The 19593-nt window shown below is 46.0% G+C and overlaps 2 protein-coding genes across 4 annotated transcripts; both read right to left on the bottom strand.

The window, feature by feature from the left end:
• zgc:195001 (uncharacterized protein LOC567531 homolog) lies at positions 1 to 6241 on the bottom strand. 2 transcript variants are annotated; one of them, XM_056610981.1, is made up of 5 exons: positions 6175 to 6241; positions 1509 to 1529; positions 1274 to 1336; positions 955 to 1094; positions 1 to 747 (listed from the first exon to the last, which is right to left on the bottom strand). In XM_056610981.1, exons 1-5 carry the CDS (start codon positions 6194 to 6196, stop codon positions 343 to 345), a joined length of 651 nt encoding a protein of 216 aa, XP_056466956.1. In that variant the 5' UTR covers positions 6197 to 6241; the 3' UTR covers positions 1 to 342. The 2 variants fall into 2 exon arrangements, with proteins under 2 accessions (XP_056466956.1, XP_056466961.1); XM_056610986.1 differs by lacking the exon at positions 1509 to 1529 and having other exon boundaries at positions 6175 to 6238.
• A 4284-nt stretch (positions 6242 to 10525) lies between these two features.
• On the bottom strand, positions 10526 to 18488 carry emc10 (ER membrane protein complex subunit 10). 2 transcript variants are annotated; one of them, XM_056610882.1, is made up of 8 exons: positions 18357 to 18488; positions 18126 to 18192; positions 17585 to 17697; positions 15137 to 15250; positions 14363 to 14547; positions 13848 to 13941; positions 12143 to 12241; positions 11400 to 11491 (listed from the first exon to the last, which is right to left on the bottom strand). In XM_056610882.1, the coding sequence occupies exons 1-7, from the start codon at positions 18447 to 18449 to the stop codon at positions 12155 to 12157; spliced, it is 753 nt and encodes a 250-aa protein (XP_056466857.1). In that variant the 5' UTR covers positions 18450 to 18488; the 3' UTR covers positions 11400 to 11491; positions 12143 to 12154. The 2 variants fall into 2 exon arrangements, with proteins under 2 accessions (XP_056466852.1, XP_056466857.1); XM_056610877.1 differs by lacking the exon at positions 12143 to 12241 and having other exon boundaries at positions 10526 to 11491.
• Between the last annotated feature and the right edge of the window lie 1105 nt (positions 18489 to 19593).

Raw genomic sequence — 19593 nt, forward strand, 5'->3', positions numbered from 1 at the left:
TGACCAAAACCAATCAACAAATGAACAGAAATATAAAATGATCTAAGTCAAACGTGCAAGATTTACAGAAGGCTTACTTCTAACAAAAACAGCTAGCTTGCCCATAATGTCTACGATTATTCCAATGCGCCGTTAAGTACACAGTAGCAATTATTTGATCAGGCATCCTTATGGACATACAGAATAAGCTTTCTTCATGAGAGAACCTAAAACAAGAATCGCACCCGGTACTATGCACAGATCTTGCGTAACTGTGTAACTTGTTACCAGGACACGAGATACTTTCCTCTTCTATGCTATCTCTCAATTTACAATCCTCGCTCTCTTCGTCCTGTCGCCGAGTTACTGGTCGCTTTTCCGGAGGATGCAATGGGACTTGGTGCCGATCCAGAGCCCGGGAAACGCCTTCTCCGTGAGTTTGGCTTTGTACTTGTGGAGCAGCCTCACCTCCCTCTCGCCTTCTCCTTCCACGATGAAGAACTTGATGATGCCGGCCGGCTGGTCAACGTAGATGCCGATGGTGGAGACGAGAGGCAGCTGCACGTCCACGTTCTCCCCGTTGTGCCAGATGTTGTAGGAGGACCCGGCCCAGCCGGCCCCCCAGGAACCGGTGTTCTCCCCAAGACCACAGCTGCCCTCTGAGGACTTGCGGCTGGCAGATTCCAAGACTACGCCGATCACCACCCAGCCTTGGTAGTCCACTTCCCAGTACCCACGGTAGCCCAGGATCCCCTCCTTGCAGAGCACCTTCACACAGGAGAGAGGAGAGAACATCAGGGACTTCATTCGTTTCGTTGAGGTTATAATACACCTCCGCTCTCAAACCCTGTCAAAATTCATTCATTCACCTGACACCCGATAATAGATTTGGTCAATCGTGTCATTCAACAAGTCTGACTATTGAAGAACTGTGGTCGGAGGGAACCACAGCCAGATCTCAACGGAGGGCCCCACCTGTGGGGAGTTGTCATATCTATCTGGTCTGTTGGGGTACGGGCACACGGCGTCCGTTGTCCGGGCCACCTTGGTCCCGTTCTCTGAGATCCACAGAAGCTTCATGGCGGTCTTCTCATCCAAGGTGAGGGGCAGCCAGTCTGAGGGAGTAAAGTGGCGGAACAACCGAGAGGGAAAGAGAAATAGGATTAATGAATAAAGAAGTACCATCAGAAAACTTTCAGGATGTCTAAGTGTAAAAATAACAGCTGGCGTATAATTGAGGTGCTTTGATGAAGTCTTGCATGTTTAGTTGTCAGAGATGATGTGTTATCCTTACGTTTCAACAGGTCAGCCCTGTTGGTGGGCTCCGGGAGATTCGGGTCATAAGGGGGGGTCTTAACTGAGGGAGAAGAATGAAAGAAATATATATCAGAGGAATATTCATGATGTACTCCATTCAGGCTGCCAATTTAAATGGACCACCTGTGTTTGATTATTGACTTCCCCAAAGCCAATGCAATGCATTGACTTCCCCAAAGCAACATGTTAATGTTGCTTTGAGGAGGTTTTACCTTCATTGCTGCCTTTCTTTCCTAGAGGAAAAACAAGATGAAAATAATTGTTCGGGGTTAGGTTGTTTGCATCTGCAGCAGCGCTTGTGTGCCACTTAGAAAACAGTGAAATGAGAGCCAATGGCTGTCATGTTGGAATGGCGTGCCTTTATTAAGCCATATGCCATGAGCCATTATCATGCAAGCAATGGTTGGATCAAATCTCCAACAGCCTCTCCATTCTTATTCCAGTCTCCATTCTTTTTCCGGAGCATTCCCGATGACACGCCGCCTCTATCGCTATTAAAACAAGGATGGCATGAACGACACCTGACACACGCTCTCCTTACACTGATGCATACAGTTTACCCAGGACTGCCGAGCTTTAGGTTACAGCACCCGGAAAGCCAAGTAGGCGAGCTTCCACCATGGTGGTGCCCTGACAGGTGGGGCCTGAGGGTCTAAATATACACAGTTCATCTGGTGCCCAAGTCACTTCACAACAAAACTGCAAACATGCGTAGTTTGCACAAGGTAGCGCAACCCCCAGACCACGCAATCTGATAAAATTAAGTGGTCATCGGTATTCAAAAGGAAGACGTAACGTTTTAATTTAGGCCTAGATTAAACACCCTACCCGATTCAATTCTGTAACGCCATTAGTTAGACCTGCGTCGTAGGGTATGGTTTTGGTCAATAACGGTCAAATCAGGTGTCGTCTCTGTAGGCAAGGGCCCCCATGATCTAGATGGATGCATATGCAACGCAAACTACCATCAGTTCAATCAGACCTAGATCGATGCCCGCTCTCAACGCAGCAGGTGCCCCTCAGGACAGCACCATAGTGGACAAACCGCAGCCAGATACATGGTCCAGTAAAATACGGCCACAATGTGTGGCACTAGAAGCTCTGTTGTTATAAAGGTAACAGGACAGTAACCTCATCTAAGCTGGGCAAGCACTGTTATATTATAAAACAAGTTTTATCATTTCCACTTCATCTACGGCTTTCTGTTTGTCCTTTGGCATCCTGAGAAATCCCATATCCATCCCCGGTTCCCATGGGGTCTGAGCTGTCATCAGGGTGCTCAGTGGCAGGTCTCGAGTTACCGTTTCACCTTCTCCATATCCTTCTCCGTCTAATCCCTGGTGCTCACCTATCAAAGCGTTATGGTTTTTCGCTAGGCTAGACCCATTACCACGGTTGCGTGACACTTCCATATGAGGTCATCGTTAATTTATTCCGGGGATGTTGAGATATTATCTCAGTCTGCGTGGGGTTTTATCAGAATAAATGTAACTGTTTTTTAAGTTGCTTCCATATGTTATGATATCTGTTTAATATTTATGTGCTTACGACGAACAGATGTTCTGCTTGAAGGCGCACAATATACAGGCTTTAGCTCCAAGTGTTTGTTATCGTAATTGGCCTTCAGCGGATTAAAAAAATGGTGTAAGCATGACACCTGACCACTGGGAGATTGATAAGAGGCTGTGAAGGATCAACCAGATGCTCGTTTGACAAACTCGCCACCACAGAGTTCTGCGGCAACCGTTGACACATATTAATGGAGCTGTTGCAGCCGAGAAAGTGAGCTGGCCATTGATCATGATCTAGCTAAGCAACCATGGAGAAGTAGAGAGAATGTGAGATAGAGCAAGAGGCACACAGAGACATAGGGAGAGAGAGCAAGAGAGAGAGAGAGAGAGAGGGGGGGTGGACAGAGGGAGAGACACCTACAGAGAGAGAGAGAGAGAGGTGTTGGCGTCTAAATGCTTTGTCTCGGTTCCAGAGGATTACCTACCCCTGGAATCTTGCCTAAGCAAAGTGGAAATCTGACCACTAGCATTCGTTCCCAGCGATTTGGAGCAAGTATAGCCAGATGACTTGAGGACAGAACAAGGCGGGACTTGTGAAGACTAAAACACTGGACCTGACATTGGGCGCAAGAAAAGCAAAGCATTGCAAAATCTGGCCAATCATCAACGTTTGTGACTTCATGATAGCCAATTGAGTAATGTAACAAATTGTCGTTAAAGGTTCTGGACGTGTTAACATTCACTGCTGATAAGACTTTAGACAAATCTGGGGAGTTGGCAGGGCATGTTCCATTAATAATGAAACTAGACCGTGGCTAAGATGAATGCTATTACAGCCCTGTTATGAGCGTGGCCAAATCAATCAGCCAACAAGTCACATGCAGACCCTGGCCTCAGCAGCAGATGCGTTCTGTAAAGCTAGAAGAAGCGTGGAAGGAGATCGGAAAAAAACAGGAAAGAGAAGAAGGGGGCCCATATAGTATTCCCTGGAATTGGTGAGAGCAGCTCTCTTTCTCCCAGCATGGGCTCCCTGAATAGAGGATTCCACAGAAGAATCAGATAGGGGGTCAGAATGTGAGGAGCAGATCCGGGGGAAGAGGTTGGCAACGGAGGTGCATCGGAAGGGCCATTAAAAGGGAATCAAAGAGGTTGCTACATGAGGCCGCAATGTCTGTCTGACAGACTGATGAGCGATGAGGTGGACATCTCAAGTCACCCCCTAATGATGGATCTAGCTGACTGGGGCAAGGCTGTGGAGAGGGATGGGGCTTAGCGGAGGGGGGAGGGGGTTGGGGGGGGGGGGTTTCGGTAAAGGTCAGGGTGGATTTACCGCATTGTGGAGCCTATGCAGAATATAAGCACTGGCAGGACAGCCGCTAGTTTGACCCTGATCCACAGCGCAAGGCCACAGAGATCAGACAGGGATAAACAGATACTTAAACATGATGGATGGCTTGGACACCAATAGAGACATGGAAAGGCAGGTCCGGGGGGCTTTGTGGGGGTGTGTTGGCAGATTGGTGGAAAATTTAACCACAGGCGACGATGACAAAACCGTAAACATGTCACAAATCAGCATCTCCAAATCAAAATCCTGCTTAGGACCTCTGCGCTTTTCGGGCGTCGATCAGAGTTTGAGCAGATGGCTGTCGTGTGTCCATGTATCGTGTATTACTGTGTGGAATTATGCTACCGGTCAGCACTGGTCCTGTTCCATATGTACCCCGCCGCCACCGTCGCCTCCTGATCTACCCTTCTAATCCCCCCCCCCCCCCCCACACACACACTTACACACACACACACATCCTGCCATCTGCGACTGAATGACAGCAGACCTGTCAGTGATGATTCCCATCTCAAAAAGGAGAGTGAGCTGTGCGTATCGGATCGCCGTGTCCCGCTGCGCCGGTGGGATCAGTGAGACGAGGACAAGTGGGGGAAGTGAAAGGAGATTAAGGATGCCTCAGTGCCCCTAATGGCTCCTGGGCCGCCCGGGGGGCTCTCAACCCCTGGCCGGGAGCCCTGCTGGTGCTGAGGGGTCGCCATGAAGGGCTAGGAAATGAATTGCGGCCGATAGCATGGAGAGGGAATTGGTCACACGTTGTCACCCTAGACATGCCTTAATATAATCATTTGGTAATCTTGGAACGTCCGGAAGTGTTGATGATGTAGCAGTAGGGCATAAAAAAACAGAATTCCTGCAGTCAATTCTTCCACTTGTCTTCTTACTTATTGCGGTTCAACGGAGACAAAATTAATTCAATTAATTTCAGAAAATAATTGGACTTGCCAGCCGGATAGAGTGTGGTAAATTAATCCGATGCTACATGGTGAATTAATAAACTATTAACGGTTTTCTCACAATATGTTGCTCGATGAGTCCCACAGGGGGAAGCCTTGCGGGCCGTCTGCAACGGCACGGTAAAACGGCGCAGGAAGAACAACACAGCCGTGAATAACAGCGAAACGCTGATGCATTCTGGGAGTTCAATTATGATTGAGCATTTCACAGCTCATTACTGTGTGCCAGCGGAGGTTATTAGTGAAGATGTGGAGGGTCCTTGGGAGGTATCACTAAGCTACCTAGAGTTCCTCCTTACCCTGGGGAAACTCGGTGAGATTTGAGGTCGGTCTCTATTTGTGAGAGGAAGGGGATTTGTTGATTGGGTGTATGGAGAAAAAAAATATTTTCCTTGGTTTTGATCCAGGGAGTCACATAGGATTGACATGAGAAAGTGCCGAGGATGAGGGGAGAGACTGGAAAGTATGGGATACCCGCCGTCTGAGAACACATGTACGAACTTAGTAACGTAGATCGTTGAAGCTTGTTTTGATTGCGGACACATTGCCAATTGGTGACATGAGAGATGGACTTGGCAATGGAAAGTCGTTTGGTGCCATAGAACCGACAAATGATCAGTGGCAAACACACTTCATAAATATGAAATAAGACCTAGTGATTGGTAAACGATGACAAATAGATCCAAAACATGAGAAGAGCACATTTACGATTATTAAGATAGGATGAAACCTTATTAATACTATGAGGGTAATTTCGTTGTACAGCTACAAACATAATAGCTATTTATCTCTAGTTGCATTTCAGTATCATCCCATATTTAGATTTGTAGATATTACAGCTCTGAATTTTATTTCGATTCACACAGTAAAACGCACATTAAGAACAATACCTTTTGACGAATCAAATTAAGAACATCCATATAACATGTCATAATATGGCTTGAACTGAAAACTGTCGATAATAAATAAAATCTGCATCTAAGTAAGACATTTTTACCTTTTAATGACTTCCGACAGGAATCTACTAATTAATTGATCTATATTTGCCTTGCTCAGGGTCTCTTACCTCCTTTCTTTGGTGCAGGCATGGCTCCGTTGGCGCTTTTTTTTTACTTCTAACGCTACGGTTTTGGTGGCGAATTGTAGCGGCGTACCTCCGAAAGAACGCTTATATTCCCTTCTGAAAAAGGGTGGGGAGGAGGGGAGGAGGGGTGAGGGGGAAGGCCTCGGGCGGGGCTTGGGGGAGGGGGGGGGGGCAGGGGGGAGGGCTCGATGCCCCCCCGGGCCGTTGATGGGGAACATCGCGGTTGGATGCGATGATAGCGGCGAGGCTAGATGGCTTTGACACCTGAAACTCCTGCGACTTCAGGGATGGTTTCCAAGGATGTGTCCGATGGAGACAAGGAAAAACGCCGGATATCTGAGGCATGCAAACTCCTTCACACACAAACAAGGCCGGTTCAAGTGTGCACCACGCACAAGCACACACACACACACACACACACACACACACACACACACACACACACACACACACACACACACACACACACACACACACACACACACACACACACACACACACACACACACACACACGCGTGTAGATGGACAGACATACACATGCACACATGCAATGACATGCACAAAATCGTATTAGGGAATCCAAATCCAAAGTGTTAACCTGCTGTTGGAAAGTGAGAAGATCGACCACCCAGCACTGAGTTAGGGGTGAGAGGTGAAGACCACACACACGTCTCACACGCAATCACACTCCTGGCGCAATTGTAGGGATCTACCTCCCCATTGACTCGCATTCGGAGCACCAGAAGAGTGTAGATCCATTGAATTTTCATTCCCTGTATTTCTTCCCTGCGGGATGCTTGCTTTGCTAAAACAACCAAATGACAGAATGTCGATGTAAACAACAAAACTTCTTTAAATCTGTTCCATTCAAGCAGATTATCATACATTGTTATAACACTATATAGTGTTTTTTTGGGGAAATGACAGTCAACCCGTCATTAGTGAGTGAAATGATCTGTTAGAAGATCTGCGTCATATGCTGCTCAGTCACTTACTTACGTTCAGTGTCTTATTCCCAAGAAATTAATCACAAAAAGACTATACTGAAGATGGTGAACTCTGCCCCCAAAGCGTCTTATTGCCGCAGACGTATTTGTACACAACGTCTAGAGTTATAGTTTGACTAATCTCTTCATAAGGAACGGGACATGCCTCTGTGGAACGCCTTGGGTTAAAAATAAAAATACGTTTCATAATGCAGAGATTGAGCGTCTTTCCTCCCTCTATATCCCCCTACGCCTCCCTTATAAGCACTAACTACTAATTCAACCTCCTCTGCAACAGAGGATGTTCTCGTTCATCAGTGCATGTCTTAATTAAAAAGCACTCAAAGGAAGGAACTTCCTGTTGGACTGGTGCCTCTACGTTCGGGGACACAAGCTATTACAAGAGGAATCTTAATTGAGTGTAACAGCCCGATTTACGCTGGAATCTATTAGACACGCGCACACGCACGCATATACACGCACAGATCATGTAGAGTGTGGTGTGTCTAATAGATAATTGTCGTCACCACCGAGCAGGCGAACACCGTCAACAGAAAGGCTTAGAGTATTGTAGCACCACCTTTTGGGAGGGGGGACATCCCCGAACACGCAGCAAGTGTTCTGGTGCCAACAACTGGCCCACTCATTTAATAGCCAATTATAGAAGTTCATTACATGCTTGCTTAGCATCGCTGGGGTGAAATGTATGTTTAGACGAGGGATAAACTAAGTGTGAGAAGCCTAATCCTTGAAGGACGGACATTGCACTAGGTGTGGGGCAGATCGCTTAGCGTTCCTTCGTTTGGTTCAGTCGTTCGTTGGCGTTCTAGCACCCCGCTGTTGACAAGTGAGCGCCCCTTCCCCATCATCTCCAATCAGTTTTATCATTTCAATATGATAGGGTGGTAGGTCTGTCCTCAGACGTTTCTTGGATGAGCCGCGCCCTCCAGAAAGCTGCAAGCAGCGATATCGGAGGCCAGGCAACAGGCCCATTTTGAACAGAAACGTCTGGAACGTGCACTGCACCGGGTGTGATTAAGGTAGCTCTCCTTCTGACCCACGTCCTGCCAGGCATTCTCCCACTCACAGCCTCCGTAACTATTCTACTATGGGAGTTCGGTAGCTGCTGTCCATTCTTTATATCCACGTGAGATGAGGCCATCATGGAACAGGGCAAAAAAGCTTTAGTGTGTGTTGACGTTTAGGATGTCCGGGGAGGGAGGCACAGAGGTTTTGACTAGTTATAGCTCATGATTAACTACCCCTCCCGAAGCTTAAGATCGTTAGGCTTTTACCGTGCCAAAATCAACAGTCCCCACAAGTTTAGTGCAACATAAACCCCTGCCACAGCTCCTAAATCAGCCTCTCTTCCCAGCCGGCGGTCCCCCCTCCGGTATCATGGTGACGTCCGCGGTATCCGAGGGCCTGAAAGCGAAGAGGTTTATGAGCAGCCGGGGCATGCGGGCGGTGGTTTGTTTCATGTGCATAGTAATAAGTGCTGCAGACTTCCTCGCTCACCCCTCTTTTATTCGGGTCCATCATGGCAGCACGCTGCTGCAATAGCTATCTGTTGTTGACGCCAGGAATCCATAAGTGTGGCAATAATAATACCAACCCATCATTTGATGATGAGCACATCATCAATTGCGAAAATCATCTGGCGGTGATCAGTGAAATAAGTTAGAACTGGTGAAATATTTAACCTTCTGCCCCATGGCACTCGGATTATCTTGGCTTATCGCTGCCCTTCAGGGCCCCGCTGGGCCCATTTTGCGCCGCGCCCCTCATCAGTTGGTCGGTTCTAATGGTTCCCCCAGTTGCTGTTGCTGCAAACGCGTAGAATTCCATTCCAGTAATTGACCTGTCGCAAAGTCACGCCCCCCCGTCGCTACCATTTAGAACAAAAAAAAAAAAAAAAAAAGACTAGATAACTAAAACATATGGAGAAATGTCAGCTGACAGTATATCAAAGCAGGTTTTGGAGAAATTATTTAATTTCTTCCAGAAGCTATCGAAAGGGACTACATTATGCTATAGAGGAGAGTATATTCAAAACTTAAAAATACATACAGGTGACAAGCTTAAATGCTGTTAGTTTTCTGGCCTGCCATGCCGTCTGATCCACATTACAGTACACACCTCGTCTTGTCCCGTTGGGGCTTGGGAAAAGGGACGAAATATACCCCATTACGCAGCCTCTCAGAATACCGACTGTCCGTGTAACATGTACCCGAAGCACATCATTTGACAATGTATTATTTTTTTTACACAAACAACATAAATCCATCATTGAATGTTATATTATGTCTCTCCTCCCTGTTGTTTTCAATGGAGTTGTCCAAGCGAATGTCCGAGTATAGTTAAGGCTGCAATGTCACTGGCTCATCTGCGTTCTAAGGGCGTAGCTTAGCGACAGGTCAATTGCACTTTCGCTCGAGGACGGAACAGGATCATCACCTGTTTCGTGGTAGTTCGACACTCATCGTGTGTGACGCACGCAAGTCGCCGCCTTTGCTTACCCCAAGGTAAAGAAAGGCAGCAGTTTGTTGTTCGAATGGTAACGCAGAAGTCAAAATCATGTTGGGTCACGCGGTGCCATGACAACACGAAAGCCAAACACACCGCGGTTCTCAGTACCCCGCATGACAGTGTAGTGGATCTCCTTACAAACGGACGACCCCCACAACCGTTACCTCAGCTGTCCTTCCTGTCCCTATGTTAACGCCAGCGGGGTCCGTGCGGAGGGGAGAGATGGGCCGAGGTGACAGGGCAACGTTGTGTTCGTGTCCCCGGGGGGGGGCGATTCCGAGAAGCGGGGAGCTGTTGACATGGAGGGCCATAGTGCACATAAGCGTTGAAGCCCCCCGCTGAGCCCCCAGAAAGGGAAAGGCTATACCCTCGCGATCAGAACGTAGGGACTAAATACAGGCCCACGGGCACGCCGACTTCAGAACGGTTTACAAATTGTCGACAAAGGGATTTATAATGTGTACTTTTTAGAGCTACATATCTTTGATGTTCGGTCGAGGACTACACATAGTGGTATATTCCTGATGCTCTTAATAGACAGAGAGGAAGGCAGGTGGAGGGCAGGCTAGCGCTGAGAGATGTTCGCACGCCAACACTGGAAAGGGATTAAGTTACAAAGTGGTTGTATTTGAAGCGCTACATGTGAATGATGGACAATAATGATCGCTTTCATTCGGTATTATCACTTCAACACAGGATTTATCTATACCTAAAAGTTGACCCCATCCTTTTGGGTTTATTTGACATACGTGGACAACAATTTTTAGAGCCTTGCTCCAAACTGGAATATTACTGGAATTTATTTTAAGGATTATGGGTATATAGGGTAATTTTATTTTATTTAGAGTTTAAAACTTTACATAACAATGACACTATATAGTCCTTTATAATGGAGCAAAGCATTTCTTGGGTTATTTTCAAATGCGACACATTTGTTACATTAAATGTTTTAATCACGGAAGCATTTGCAGACAAAACAGAATCAAAAAAAACAGTGGCTTTCAATTAATCTGAACACAGGAAAAACATGCACTTTTTTCTTAAATTAGACCGCATTTCATGTTGAATCCGAATGTGGTCCATATCACTAGGCTGAACAATAACTACAATTAGCCGCCATAACAGATGGATGTTTTCTGTTTACCAGGACCATTCGAGTCAATCCTGGCAAGAACATTAAATAGCGAGCCTGTAATTACTTGATCTGCTGCCTGGAGCCGTGAGGGAGGGACACACACACACACACACACACACACACACACACACACACACACACACACACACACACACACACACACACACACACACACACACACACACACACACACACACACACACACACACACACCGCTAACTTGGGACATTTATTGCAATTTAAATCACACACAAACACACTTGTTAGGATCAGTTGATAATGCTAAACGGCGCCGTGTTAAAAGACTAAATGGGGGCAGTCAGTCGTAAACGTATCTACTGGGAATTAATAAATACTTTTTACTTATTAGAATAAAAACATCAGCAAATGACAACAGTTTATGCAGACAATCTGTTCGGACATTACAGCGTGTTGTAATTGTACGAGAAATGTTTAAATAGCATTATTTACAGCAGTTAGAAACTTCTCCATTAAAACTTTCGTCCTGAACAACTATCGTCAACTAAAAAGAAAAAGAAAAATCATCGACCACCCCCATTGGCTGCGCCACCACTGGCTCCTCCCCCAGATTGATCTTGGGCGCCCGACATCATTAGGAAGAGAACGAGAGGCACTATGTACATCCACTGGAGAAAGAAAGAAAGAAGCAAAGAAAAATATAAAAATCTCAGGTGGTTTGTTTCACACATTTATAATTTCCTGGAATCAATGTTCAGCCAATTAACTGCCGTTACTGAACCCTAGTGTCAAACTACTTCAGATTCCACGTTTCAACAATTGACTCCCTTATCCCGGATTATGTCCTAGCCATTTATTTTTGCGACAACAGGAGGAAAAAGTGTTAGAGGTGATGGAGAGACGGTTGAACGTGATGGAGAACATCCAAATCTCCCACGGTCAAATGCCCAAACCGTGCAAACATCCTGCATGACAATTGTTTATTAGTGCAATTTTGATAATGCTTCTTAATATTTAAAAGATGCGAACTTAAAGCAATCCAGTGATTACCTTTAGCAAGATATACACCTGGTCAGATTCCGTATTACCAGTTCTTTGGTATTCCGGTAATAAAACCAGAATCCCACTGAGGATGTTTGACTTTGACCGTGGAAGGAGACGGGGGGGAACAGGGTGAGTGATGAGTGGTATGTTAGAGGGCGAGCTCCAGTTAGCCACATCGCCCAGAGGTTAAAAGACACACAACTCGCTGAAGGAGGAAGAGAGACAAAACACAGGCCAGAGTGTGTAGCTTGAAGTGCCAAAAGTCTGAACAGTACTTGAGTGGGAAATCAGCTCTGCTCTCCGGCCCCCCCTGCTGGGGGCTGTGCCGAACTGGACACCATGAGGAAGATAGCACCTCCCAGAATCAAATACCACTGGAACACAGCAGGGTAGCAGCAAGTCAGCACACACGGCAGCAGGAGGCAGCGCCGCACACAGTCGTCAGACAGCACAGTGCACATCACAGAGCAGACACAGGTTGGTAGAAGCCACACAATCCCTCCTCAGAGAAAAAAGTTATGCAAAAAAAATTATCTCGTCAAATCAAATAACCTATTCTAAATTTTTTTGGGTTAGAATGAAATTGTGCGCTCGAAGATAACTAAACAGAAAACATCACATTTATAAAGCAGTTGTGTGACTCGGCCGCCTGGATTTCTAAGAAATGTGTTGAGCAGGGTCTGTGTGACTGTGTAGGGGAGAGCTGCAGTACATCCACGCTCCGGGCCGAGGAGGCAGACAGAGACCCTGGGTCTACTCACAGCCGACCAGCAGGAACTCTGCTCTGTTTGGACTGCAGAGGAGGCGCCGGGACTAAAACAAAGCGAGCATTGGGCGAAGAGGTGACACCAAGGTGTGCTTTGGTGCACTTTGCCTACCAGCGCATGCAAGTGAGTCACCACTGGTCTGGGACCCAGCGGTACTTCTGGGAGGAGACCACACAGAGCTGCACCAGAAACCAGAACACTGCCTAGATTCCGGTTTATATTAAGTGTATCAAGTGTTTCGGTGTAGTAAGTATTTATACAGTGGCCGTTTGTGTTGATTTGAATCCTTCACAGACACTTCAGTTTCCTTCTGCTGGCCGAGGTTGTGTGAGGTCTCACTTAAAGAGCCCCATCTCCAGCAACAAGATGTTGGAATCAAATTAGGGTAAATAAAGTGGGCTGCCCGGTTTATCCAGATTTGAGCTCCTCCGCCAGCAGTCATCATCTTTTAATCTGGTCTCATTTGTGCGACCAGTCACCAATGATTGCATGTCCTTTTGGGGCGGGGGCGGGGGGGGGGGGTACTGGTGTCCAGTTACTGGGGAAGGGGGGAAGGGTTACTGGCCTCTATTTGCTCTGTATTCTAACTCTACTCACAACGATTGCCAGAATTCTTAGCGATAGTTCAGGCGAACTCGAGTCCAGGTCATTCCATTTAAGTTACCCATGAAACACCACCACAAGTACGCTGAAAATGACAGCTCTTTGCCGATGGTTCACCGGCCTTGTGCTATAGTGCTGACTTGTCTTCAGAGTATACTTGAGCCTGAATAGAAAGCAGGCCCTTCATTCTGCATAATGTTGTGTTGACAGTATCAACATGATCTACTTGAATCCCACAGTGGGGACAAAAAGTCGGACCAACGTTTAAAAATATGCACCGTATATCTCAGAAATAATTATGCGCCATTCTTAAAATGCTCGTAAAAAGGCTTTCAGATTGCAAGGCTGCCCTTGTCCTTCTAGAACGGCCCGCCTCTTGCCTGCGCGGGCCGCGTTAATACCCCAGAGGTCTGAGGAACGTGCTCTGGTGCCAAATCATTACATGGCATTATGCAGCCGATGCATAAGGTCAGATGAATGCATACACGCTTGTGTTATCGTCCCTGTACAGTCAGAGGAGCCAATCTGGAGGGAAGAGGGAGAGGAGGGGTGGGGGGGGAGACAAAGAGACAGTTCAAATGTAGTGGTGTTTGCAGTTGGGCCCACTTACGTATTTAGCAAAGAAAGATTTCTGCTCCTGTGGATTCTTTCCCTTCTTCTCGATTTCCATGTTCAGGCGTTCGATAAACAGAGCCGTCTCAGGTCTGGGGAAAAAGGATGGTGTGAGAGAGACAAAGCAATACTCAGGCTGTGTTCTGATTGGTCGTCCACTTGTGCCCCATTTAGGGCGTCTCCATTTGTTATGTAATACGAGTGTACCGATTCTGGGTCCCAATATAGCGCTCTACTAATTCCCAATAATGTTCTGTAAAATCAAATGTACAACAAATTGGCACCAATATCCAGGCTATATCCGATGATGCATAGCAGCTTTCGATGTCAATCGGAATCCTCCAATAGAGACGTTATGTTCTGGCACACACAGAACCTGTGCCTTTAAGAAAATTAGCCATTTAAATATAGACACACAGACAGAGCGAGGGTCTTGCAATAGAGAGCTATATTCAAAACGATCGGCCAATCAAGTGGGGATAAACCCCTGAACTCCTTGCGTGTCAGACTGACGGGGACGCGTTGATGGGTTCCATGACGCTCAGGGTGGTGTTGAAGGCCTCCAGGTCCACCTCGTCCTCCACCTCGCTGCCCCGGCACGCCCCGGGCAGCGTCACGATGGACACCCCGATGAGGTAGCCCGACACGTCGGTGGTGAGGGTGATGACGTCGCTGAGGTGGGACTCCACCATGGCACACTGGAGAGGGGGCCGGGGGGGAAGGGGAGGCGTTATGAACGGACGTCTTTTTTACCAGGGCCCGGGAATTTAATTGATCGTATTGAGTTTGGAGGCTAATTTTGGACTCAACTGATCCGATCTATGAATAACTTTGGGTGAAAGAATCTTCTGAATACAGCTTTCACATTGCACTGAGGCTTGTCGTAGGGGTCTGTGGACTCGAAACTGTCACACTGCCACTGTCTGGTCCTCAGATCCACGCTGTCTGATCAGTTGTGTTGTCTCGTTAGATTAACAGCCGTATGATTAAGACAGAAGATCTGATATCTTTTCATAGGCTATATTCATTCTACCATTAGAATGGATAACAGGTTATATTTTGGTTGTAGTTCGGTATGAGAGAAACCAGCCAGGATATAAATCCCAGACCTTGTCTTGGAAAACAAAGGCTGGCTCTCGTAAGGCTTCAGTCCCTCCGTTATTAGCCAGGGATCAAATACAAGTTCTTTAGATACGGCCATATCAGGCAGATTCAGCCAAACCAAAAATAATACTATTGACGAAGTATGTTGTTTGTGTTGTGGTTTCTGCAGAGAGAGGAACGTACTGCTCTGACGAAGGCAGAGAGGTGCCCCTCCATCGGCCTCTCCGACATCCTGTCCGTCTGCAGAGACACGCGGGGCACTCTGATTCTGTACAGGCCGTCCACTGCTGCCACCTCCTGCAGGGAGCACATCAGCACACGGTACAACAGGTTAACACACAGTAGGGCTGCTCGATTATGGAGAAAATCAGTCACGATTATTTTGGTCAATATGGAAATCACGATTATTCAAACGATTATTTGTGGAGTTTGAAAAGAAGATGTATTTATTCAGCATGTCTCTCTCAAAAACACTTTGTAGCTGAGAACTTTGAAATTTCACCTTAAAAAATTCACAAAGTGGTCCAAAAGAAAAGGTTCAAATCTAAAATAATGTACAGATATGTATCCAGCTATTCTTTCTATAAAAAATAAAATAAATAAATAAAAAGAATAATCGAAAACTCGATTATGTTAATCTTGTGATCGATTGACGCTAAAATCGAAATCGAGATCGAAATTCGATTAATCGCCCAGCCCTGATAAACAGTGTCCTCGTGGACCTCCCATAGTTTATGGAGGAACTCCACGTCGATGCTCGTCATTCTGACACCTAGCCATCTTCCGGTAGAGCTCATTCCAGATTGGAACATGGACAGATCACGTGGTAAGTCACACGCTATGCGACATAGCTCAGTCAGAGTGAATCTCCGATAGTTGTGAAACATGAAATGATTAAAAAATGCCATGTTTTGATTTGAGGCCCTTACTTCAGCCAGCAGGTCACTTTGCTTGACAAGGTAAAAAAAATACCTATGGTCTGAGTGCTCTATGGTCTGAGTGCTCTTGCACTAAAACGCACATCAGACATGATGTTGTAGTCCGTCTTAGGGTTGGGCAATCGTCAACAAGCTTCCATCGTCCGATAGCGCCCCCCTAACGATCGCCGATAGTCGATTCTATGGGGGGGGCAACTTTATAATAATTTTATAATAATTATTATTGATAATAATTCTATTTTTTTCTTAAAATCGAGAACGATGGTCTTCCCCTTGGACCAGCGTGAGCCTCCGCTGATTTAAGTTTCGATACGTCGGTGCTGTCATGACACACGCTGATGACACACAGCTCGTAGCTGTGTTCGAAATTGTTCCCTATCACGGATATAGTGCACTATAATAATAATAATAATAATAATAATAATACATTTAATTTAGAGGTGCCTTTCAAGACACCCAAGGTCACCTTACAGAGCATATGACTACATAGGGTGCTCGCCATTTTGTAGTGTTGTTCGAATTCTCACTGGTTAATTTCATGCCCTATATAGTGCACTTAAAATACCCCAAATTTGAGTGTACATATGATGTTCCCTACGTGTTACTCCCATATTCCACAATTCAATGAGGTCGTGTTTTTCCGGAGGAGAAGAAGCGGCTCCGGCTTTCGTTTAGAAATATCAACAATTTATTTGGGATTTAACATAGAAAATATAACATTCAAAATTAATAAGAAAAACCTTGTTCAAGGAAATGTAACATTCAACATCAATACAACCTCCAGCTTTCCTCGAAAGTGCCCGGTTTGTTTACATGATCTGGGCACATCTGTCTGCGTTACACAAATGCCCGGCGCATTTACGGACGCAAATGACGTTTAGAAATGTTCAGCGTAGTGTCCGAATTCTCGTTTGTTCGTTCCCTATGTAGTGCACTATATCATGAACACTATAGGGAATAGTGAGTGAGTGAATAGGGAACGATTTCGAACACAGCTCATGTACCACAGCTGTGACCCGGAAATGGTGCAGCGGGGTGTGATGTCATTTCGCCGTGCGAGCAGACCGGTAGGTTTCGAGCCCCTCCCCTCTCCTCTCGCAGCAGTGAGTGAATACGGCAGGTCAGCGCTACATAGTATGTTTTCCACCGGTGCCAGTTCATTTCAATTACAATTTGCGGGGCTTTTTAAGTTGTAAAAATAGCTACCACAGCGCTGTTTTTCCAAAAAATAATAATAATAATTGAGACGATCGACGATGGAATCCATCTATCGTCGATAGTCGATAGAATCGACTATCGGCCCATCCCTAGTCTGTCTATTGCCAGACCAAGATCAATCGTAGATTGCACGTTGGTCTGGGGAAGCTGCTGTCATTTTCTTCAGCACAAGAGGCGTGATCAATGGGCCAGTTCAAATGACTCAGTACGCGATTGGCTGCTTCCCTATGCTACCCTATCGTCATTGTGTTAAACCAGCCAATAGCGCGCCACGGGGAAAATCCAGCTTGGTGATTGGCTCCCGCAAAAACGTATGGAAGCAGAAAGAAATGTATTGCTCTTCTCCAGACCCTTGTGCAGGGCGAACTCAAATCTGCAGCAGAATGGGCGGGGCTACCCAGTCTAATGATGTTGTATAATTAACCGGCACCCCGAGTTACTGACATTTTATAAACCCCTCACAACGCGGCCTCACCTTGAGTTTAGTCCTGTCCTCCTCTGACAGCTGGTTCTGAGACAGTGACACGGCCGGCTCCCTCCCAGGTTTGAGTATCAGGGCCCCGCGCACCCGAAACGTCGCCAGATCATCTGCGGAAATACAGAGAAACACAACACATTTAGGGCAAGAGTGTACAGACATGCATCAAGATGTTGACACTGTGGTCGGGTCTAAGGAAGACACACATAAACACGACGTCGAAAACACACGATGTATGCATAACGATGCTTCCTTATACTGAAATTGACACACACACACACACACACACACACACACACACACACACACACACACACACACACACACACACACACACACACACACACACACACACACACACACACACACACACACACACACACACTTGGATCTATATGCATGTCCAATAGCGATCTATGCATAACGATGCTTCCCTATTCGGTAATTGGCAGTCTATAGAAACTGAGGTTTTGCTGAGATATTGTCTCTCTATAGTCATGCTCGTTTCCGTCTGGACCAGAGGACGAACTGAACTCACCGACTTCAAACGAGTGCTCCAGAGGCACGGAGAACCCACTGAACTCAGTGTCCACAGCATCTCCGACCTGAGGATAAAGACGAGCAGACCCCCGTTAGCAGGTCAGCCATTGACGTTAGCATGTTAGCTCCTCAGGCTAACCAGTGGTTGACAGGTGCAGCTTCTTTGTGATTAGCATCATTAGCATCTTTAACTTCACATATAATTGCTAGGGGAAACACGACAACGTACCTTTCTGCCGTTGTTACCGCTCGCTAGATGTGTGCATATTAGCAGTACAACACTACAACATATTGAGATCCTAATGGGTAATGAACACGCCATTTTCGGAACTACAGGACGATAAATGAGCTGCCGAAGAACTTCCGGGTTGAGTCTTTCACAATTAAAGTCCCTGTAGCGGTTCGTATCTAAGTGCACTACTATATGATGTTTTTTTTTTTTGCATTAAAATTACATCAAACAGGGAAAGGAATACGGCAATTTTAAGTCACCGCTATCATTTAGTTCGATTTAGAAAATAACCCTAAACCTTTTAAGCGGAAACATTGAAAAGTGATCAATCAAGTGTCTCTTTTTGGTTTACTAATAAGACCACAATTTGGTTAGTGGGGCAGGACAGCCGTGAAATCCATCACATATGAACTTGGTGGCGGTTCGAGCATCACTGATTGTGCGTACATAGTCCACACAAATCCAGATAATTGATTCATTATTGTATTGCGTCTACCCTGCAGTGGCCTGTATCCTCCAGAAGATGGCGCTGCCGTACACCGAACACAACATGTCATCCGTCCTAAATTAGTATTTTTGTTTACTACTAATTAGCCTAATATTATTTATTTTATACCAGCATTTGCATGACACTATTTAACCCGAAGGTATACCACAGGCGTACTCTTTTTTAATCTAACTATTTATTCTATTGAATTAAAGTGCTCCATTATATACATTTTTATTTTAATGTAAATGATGTTGTTTGTGGATCATTTTGTCTTGCTGTAATTGTAGAGTTAAGAAACACTTGATAAATATCCTCAGTGGCTATGGATGCATTAGCGTGGGTGTTTACACTACACTTGTCCTGACCGTGACCCTTTACGATTCCCTTGAGGTTCCTGGTGACCTCTGTGACCCCTGTGTTGTCCAACATAGTCATACGTGTTTGCTTAGATCCAATTAGCCTCTTTGAGCCTCATGATGGCAAGTCAAACCACACGGTCGGCAGATGGTCGCGAAAAATAAATAAGTCAATAAATATAATCCCAGCCTAGGGCCTCTTGTGATTTATTTAGCGGTCCACAGACGGCCTGTTTTCAACCTTCATGTTTGGGCCTCACGGTTATTACTGTCCTCACCATCACCATTAGCTGTCATTATAAACAGTCAATCTCCACCAACAACAACAAACAATAACCATTAGCCATGACCTCATCATCATCATCATCAGCATCATCAGCATCATCAT

This window comes from Gadus chalcogrammus, chromosome 2, assembly GCF_026213295.1.
Source record: "Gadus chalcogrammus isolate NIFS_2021 chromosome 2, NIFS_Gcha_1.0, whole genome shotgun sequence".
NCBI lineage: Eukaryota > Metazoa > Chordata > Actinopteri > Gadiformes > Gadidae > Gadus > Gadus chalcogrammus.

Coding starts and splice junctions, on each gene's coding strand:
- zgc:195001 (XM_056610981.1), bottom strand. CDS start 6,196: ATGCCTGCACCAAAGAAAGGAG. Junction 1,095..1,273: donor CAGGGCTGACCTGTTGAAAC/GTAAGGATAACA, acceptor TTACTCCCTCAG/ACTGGCTGCCCCTCACCTTG. Junction 748..954: donor GATATGACAACTCCCCACAG/GTGGGGCCCTCC, acceptor TCCTGTGTGAAG/GTGCTCTGCAAGGAGGGGAT.
- emc10 (XM_056610877.1), bottom strand. CDS start 18,449: ATGGCGTGTTCATTACCCATTAGGATCTCAATATGTTGTAGTGTTGTA. Junction 17,698..18,125: donor GGAGCACTCGTTTGAAGTCG/GTGAGTTCAGTT, acceptor GTATTTCCGCAG/ATGATCTGGCGACGTTTCGG. Junction 13,942..14,362: donor GAACCCATCAACGCGTCCCC/GTCAGTCTGACA, acceptor CTTTTTCCCCAG/ACCTGAGACGGCTCTGTTTA.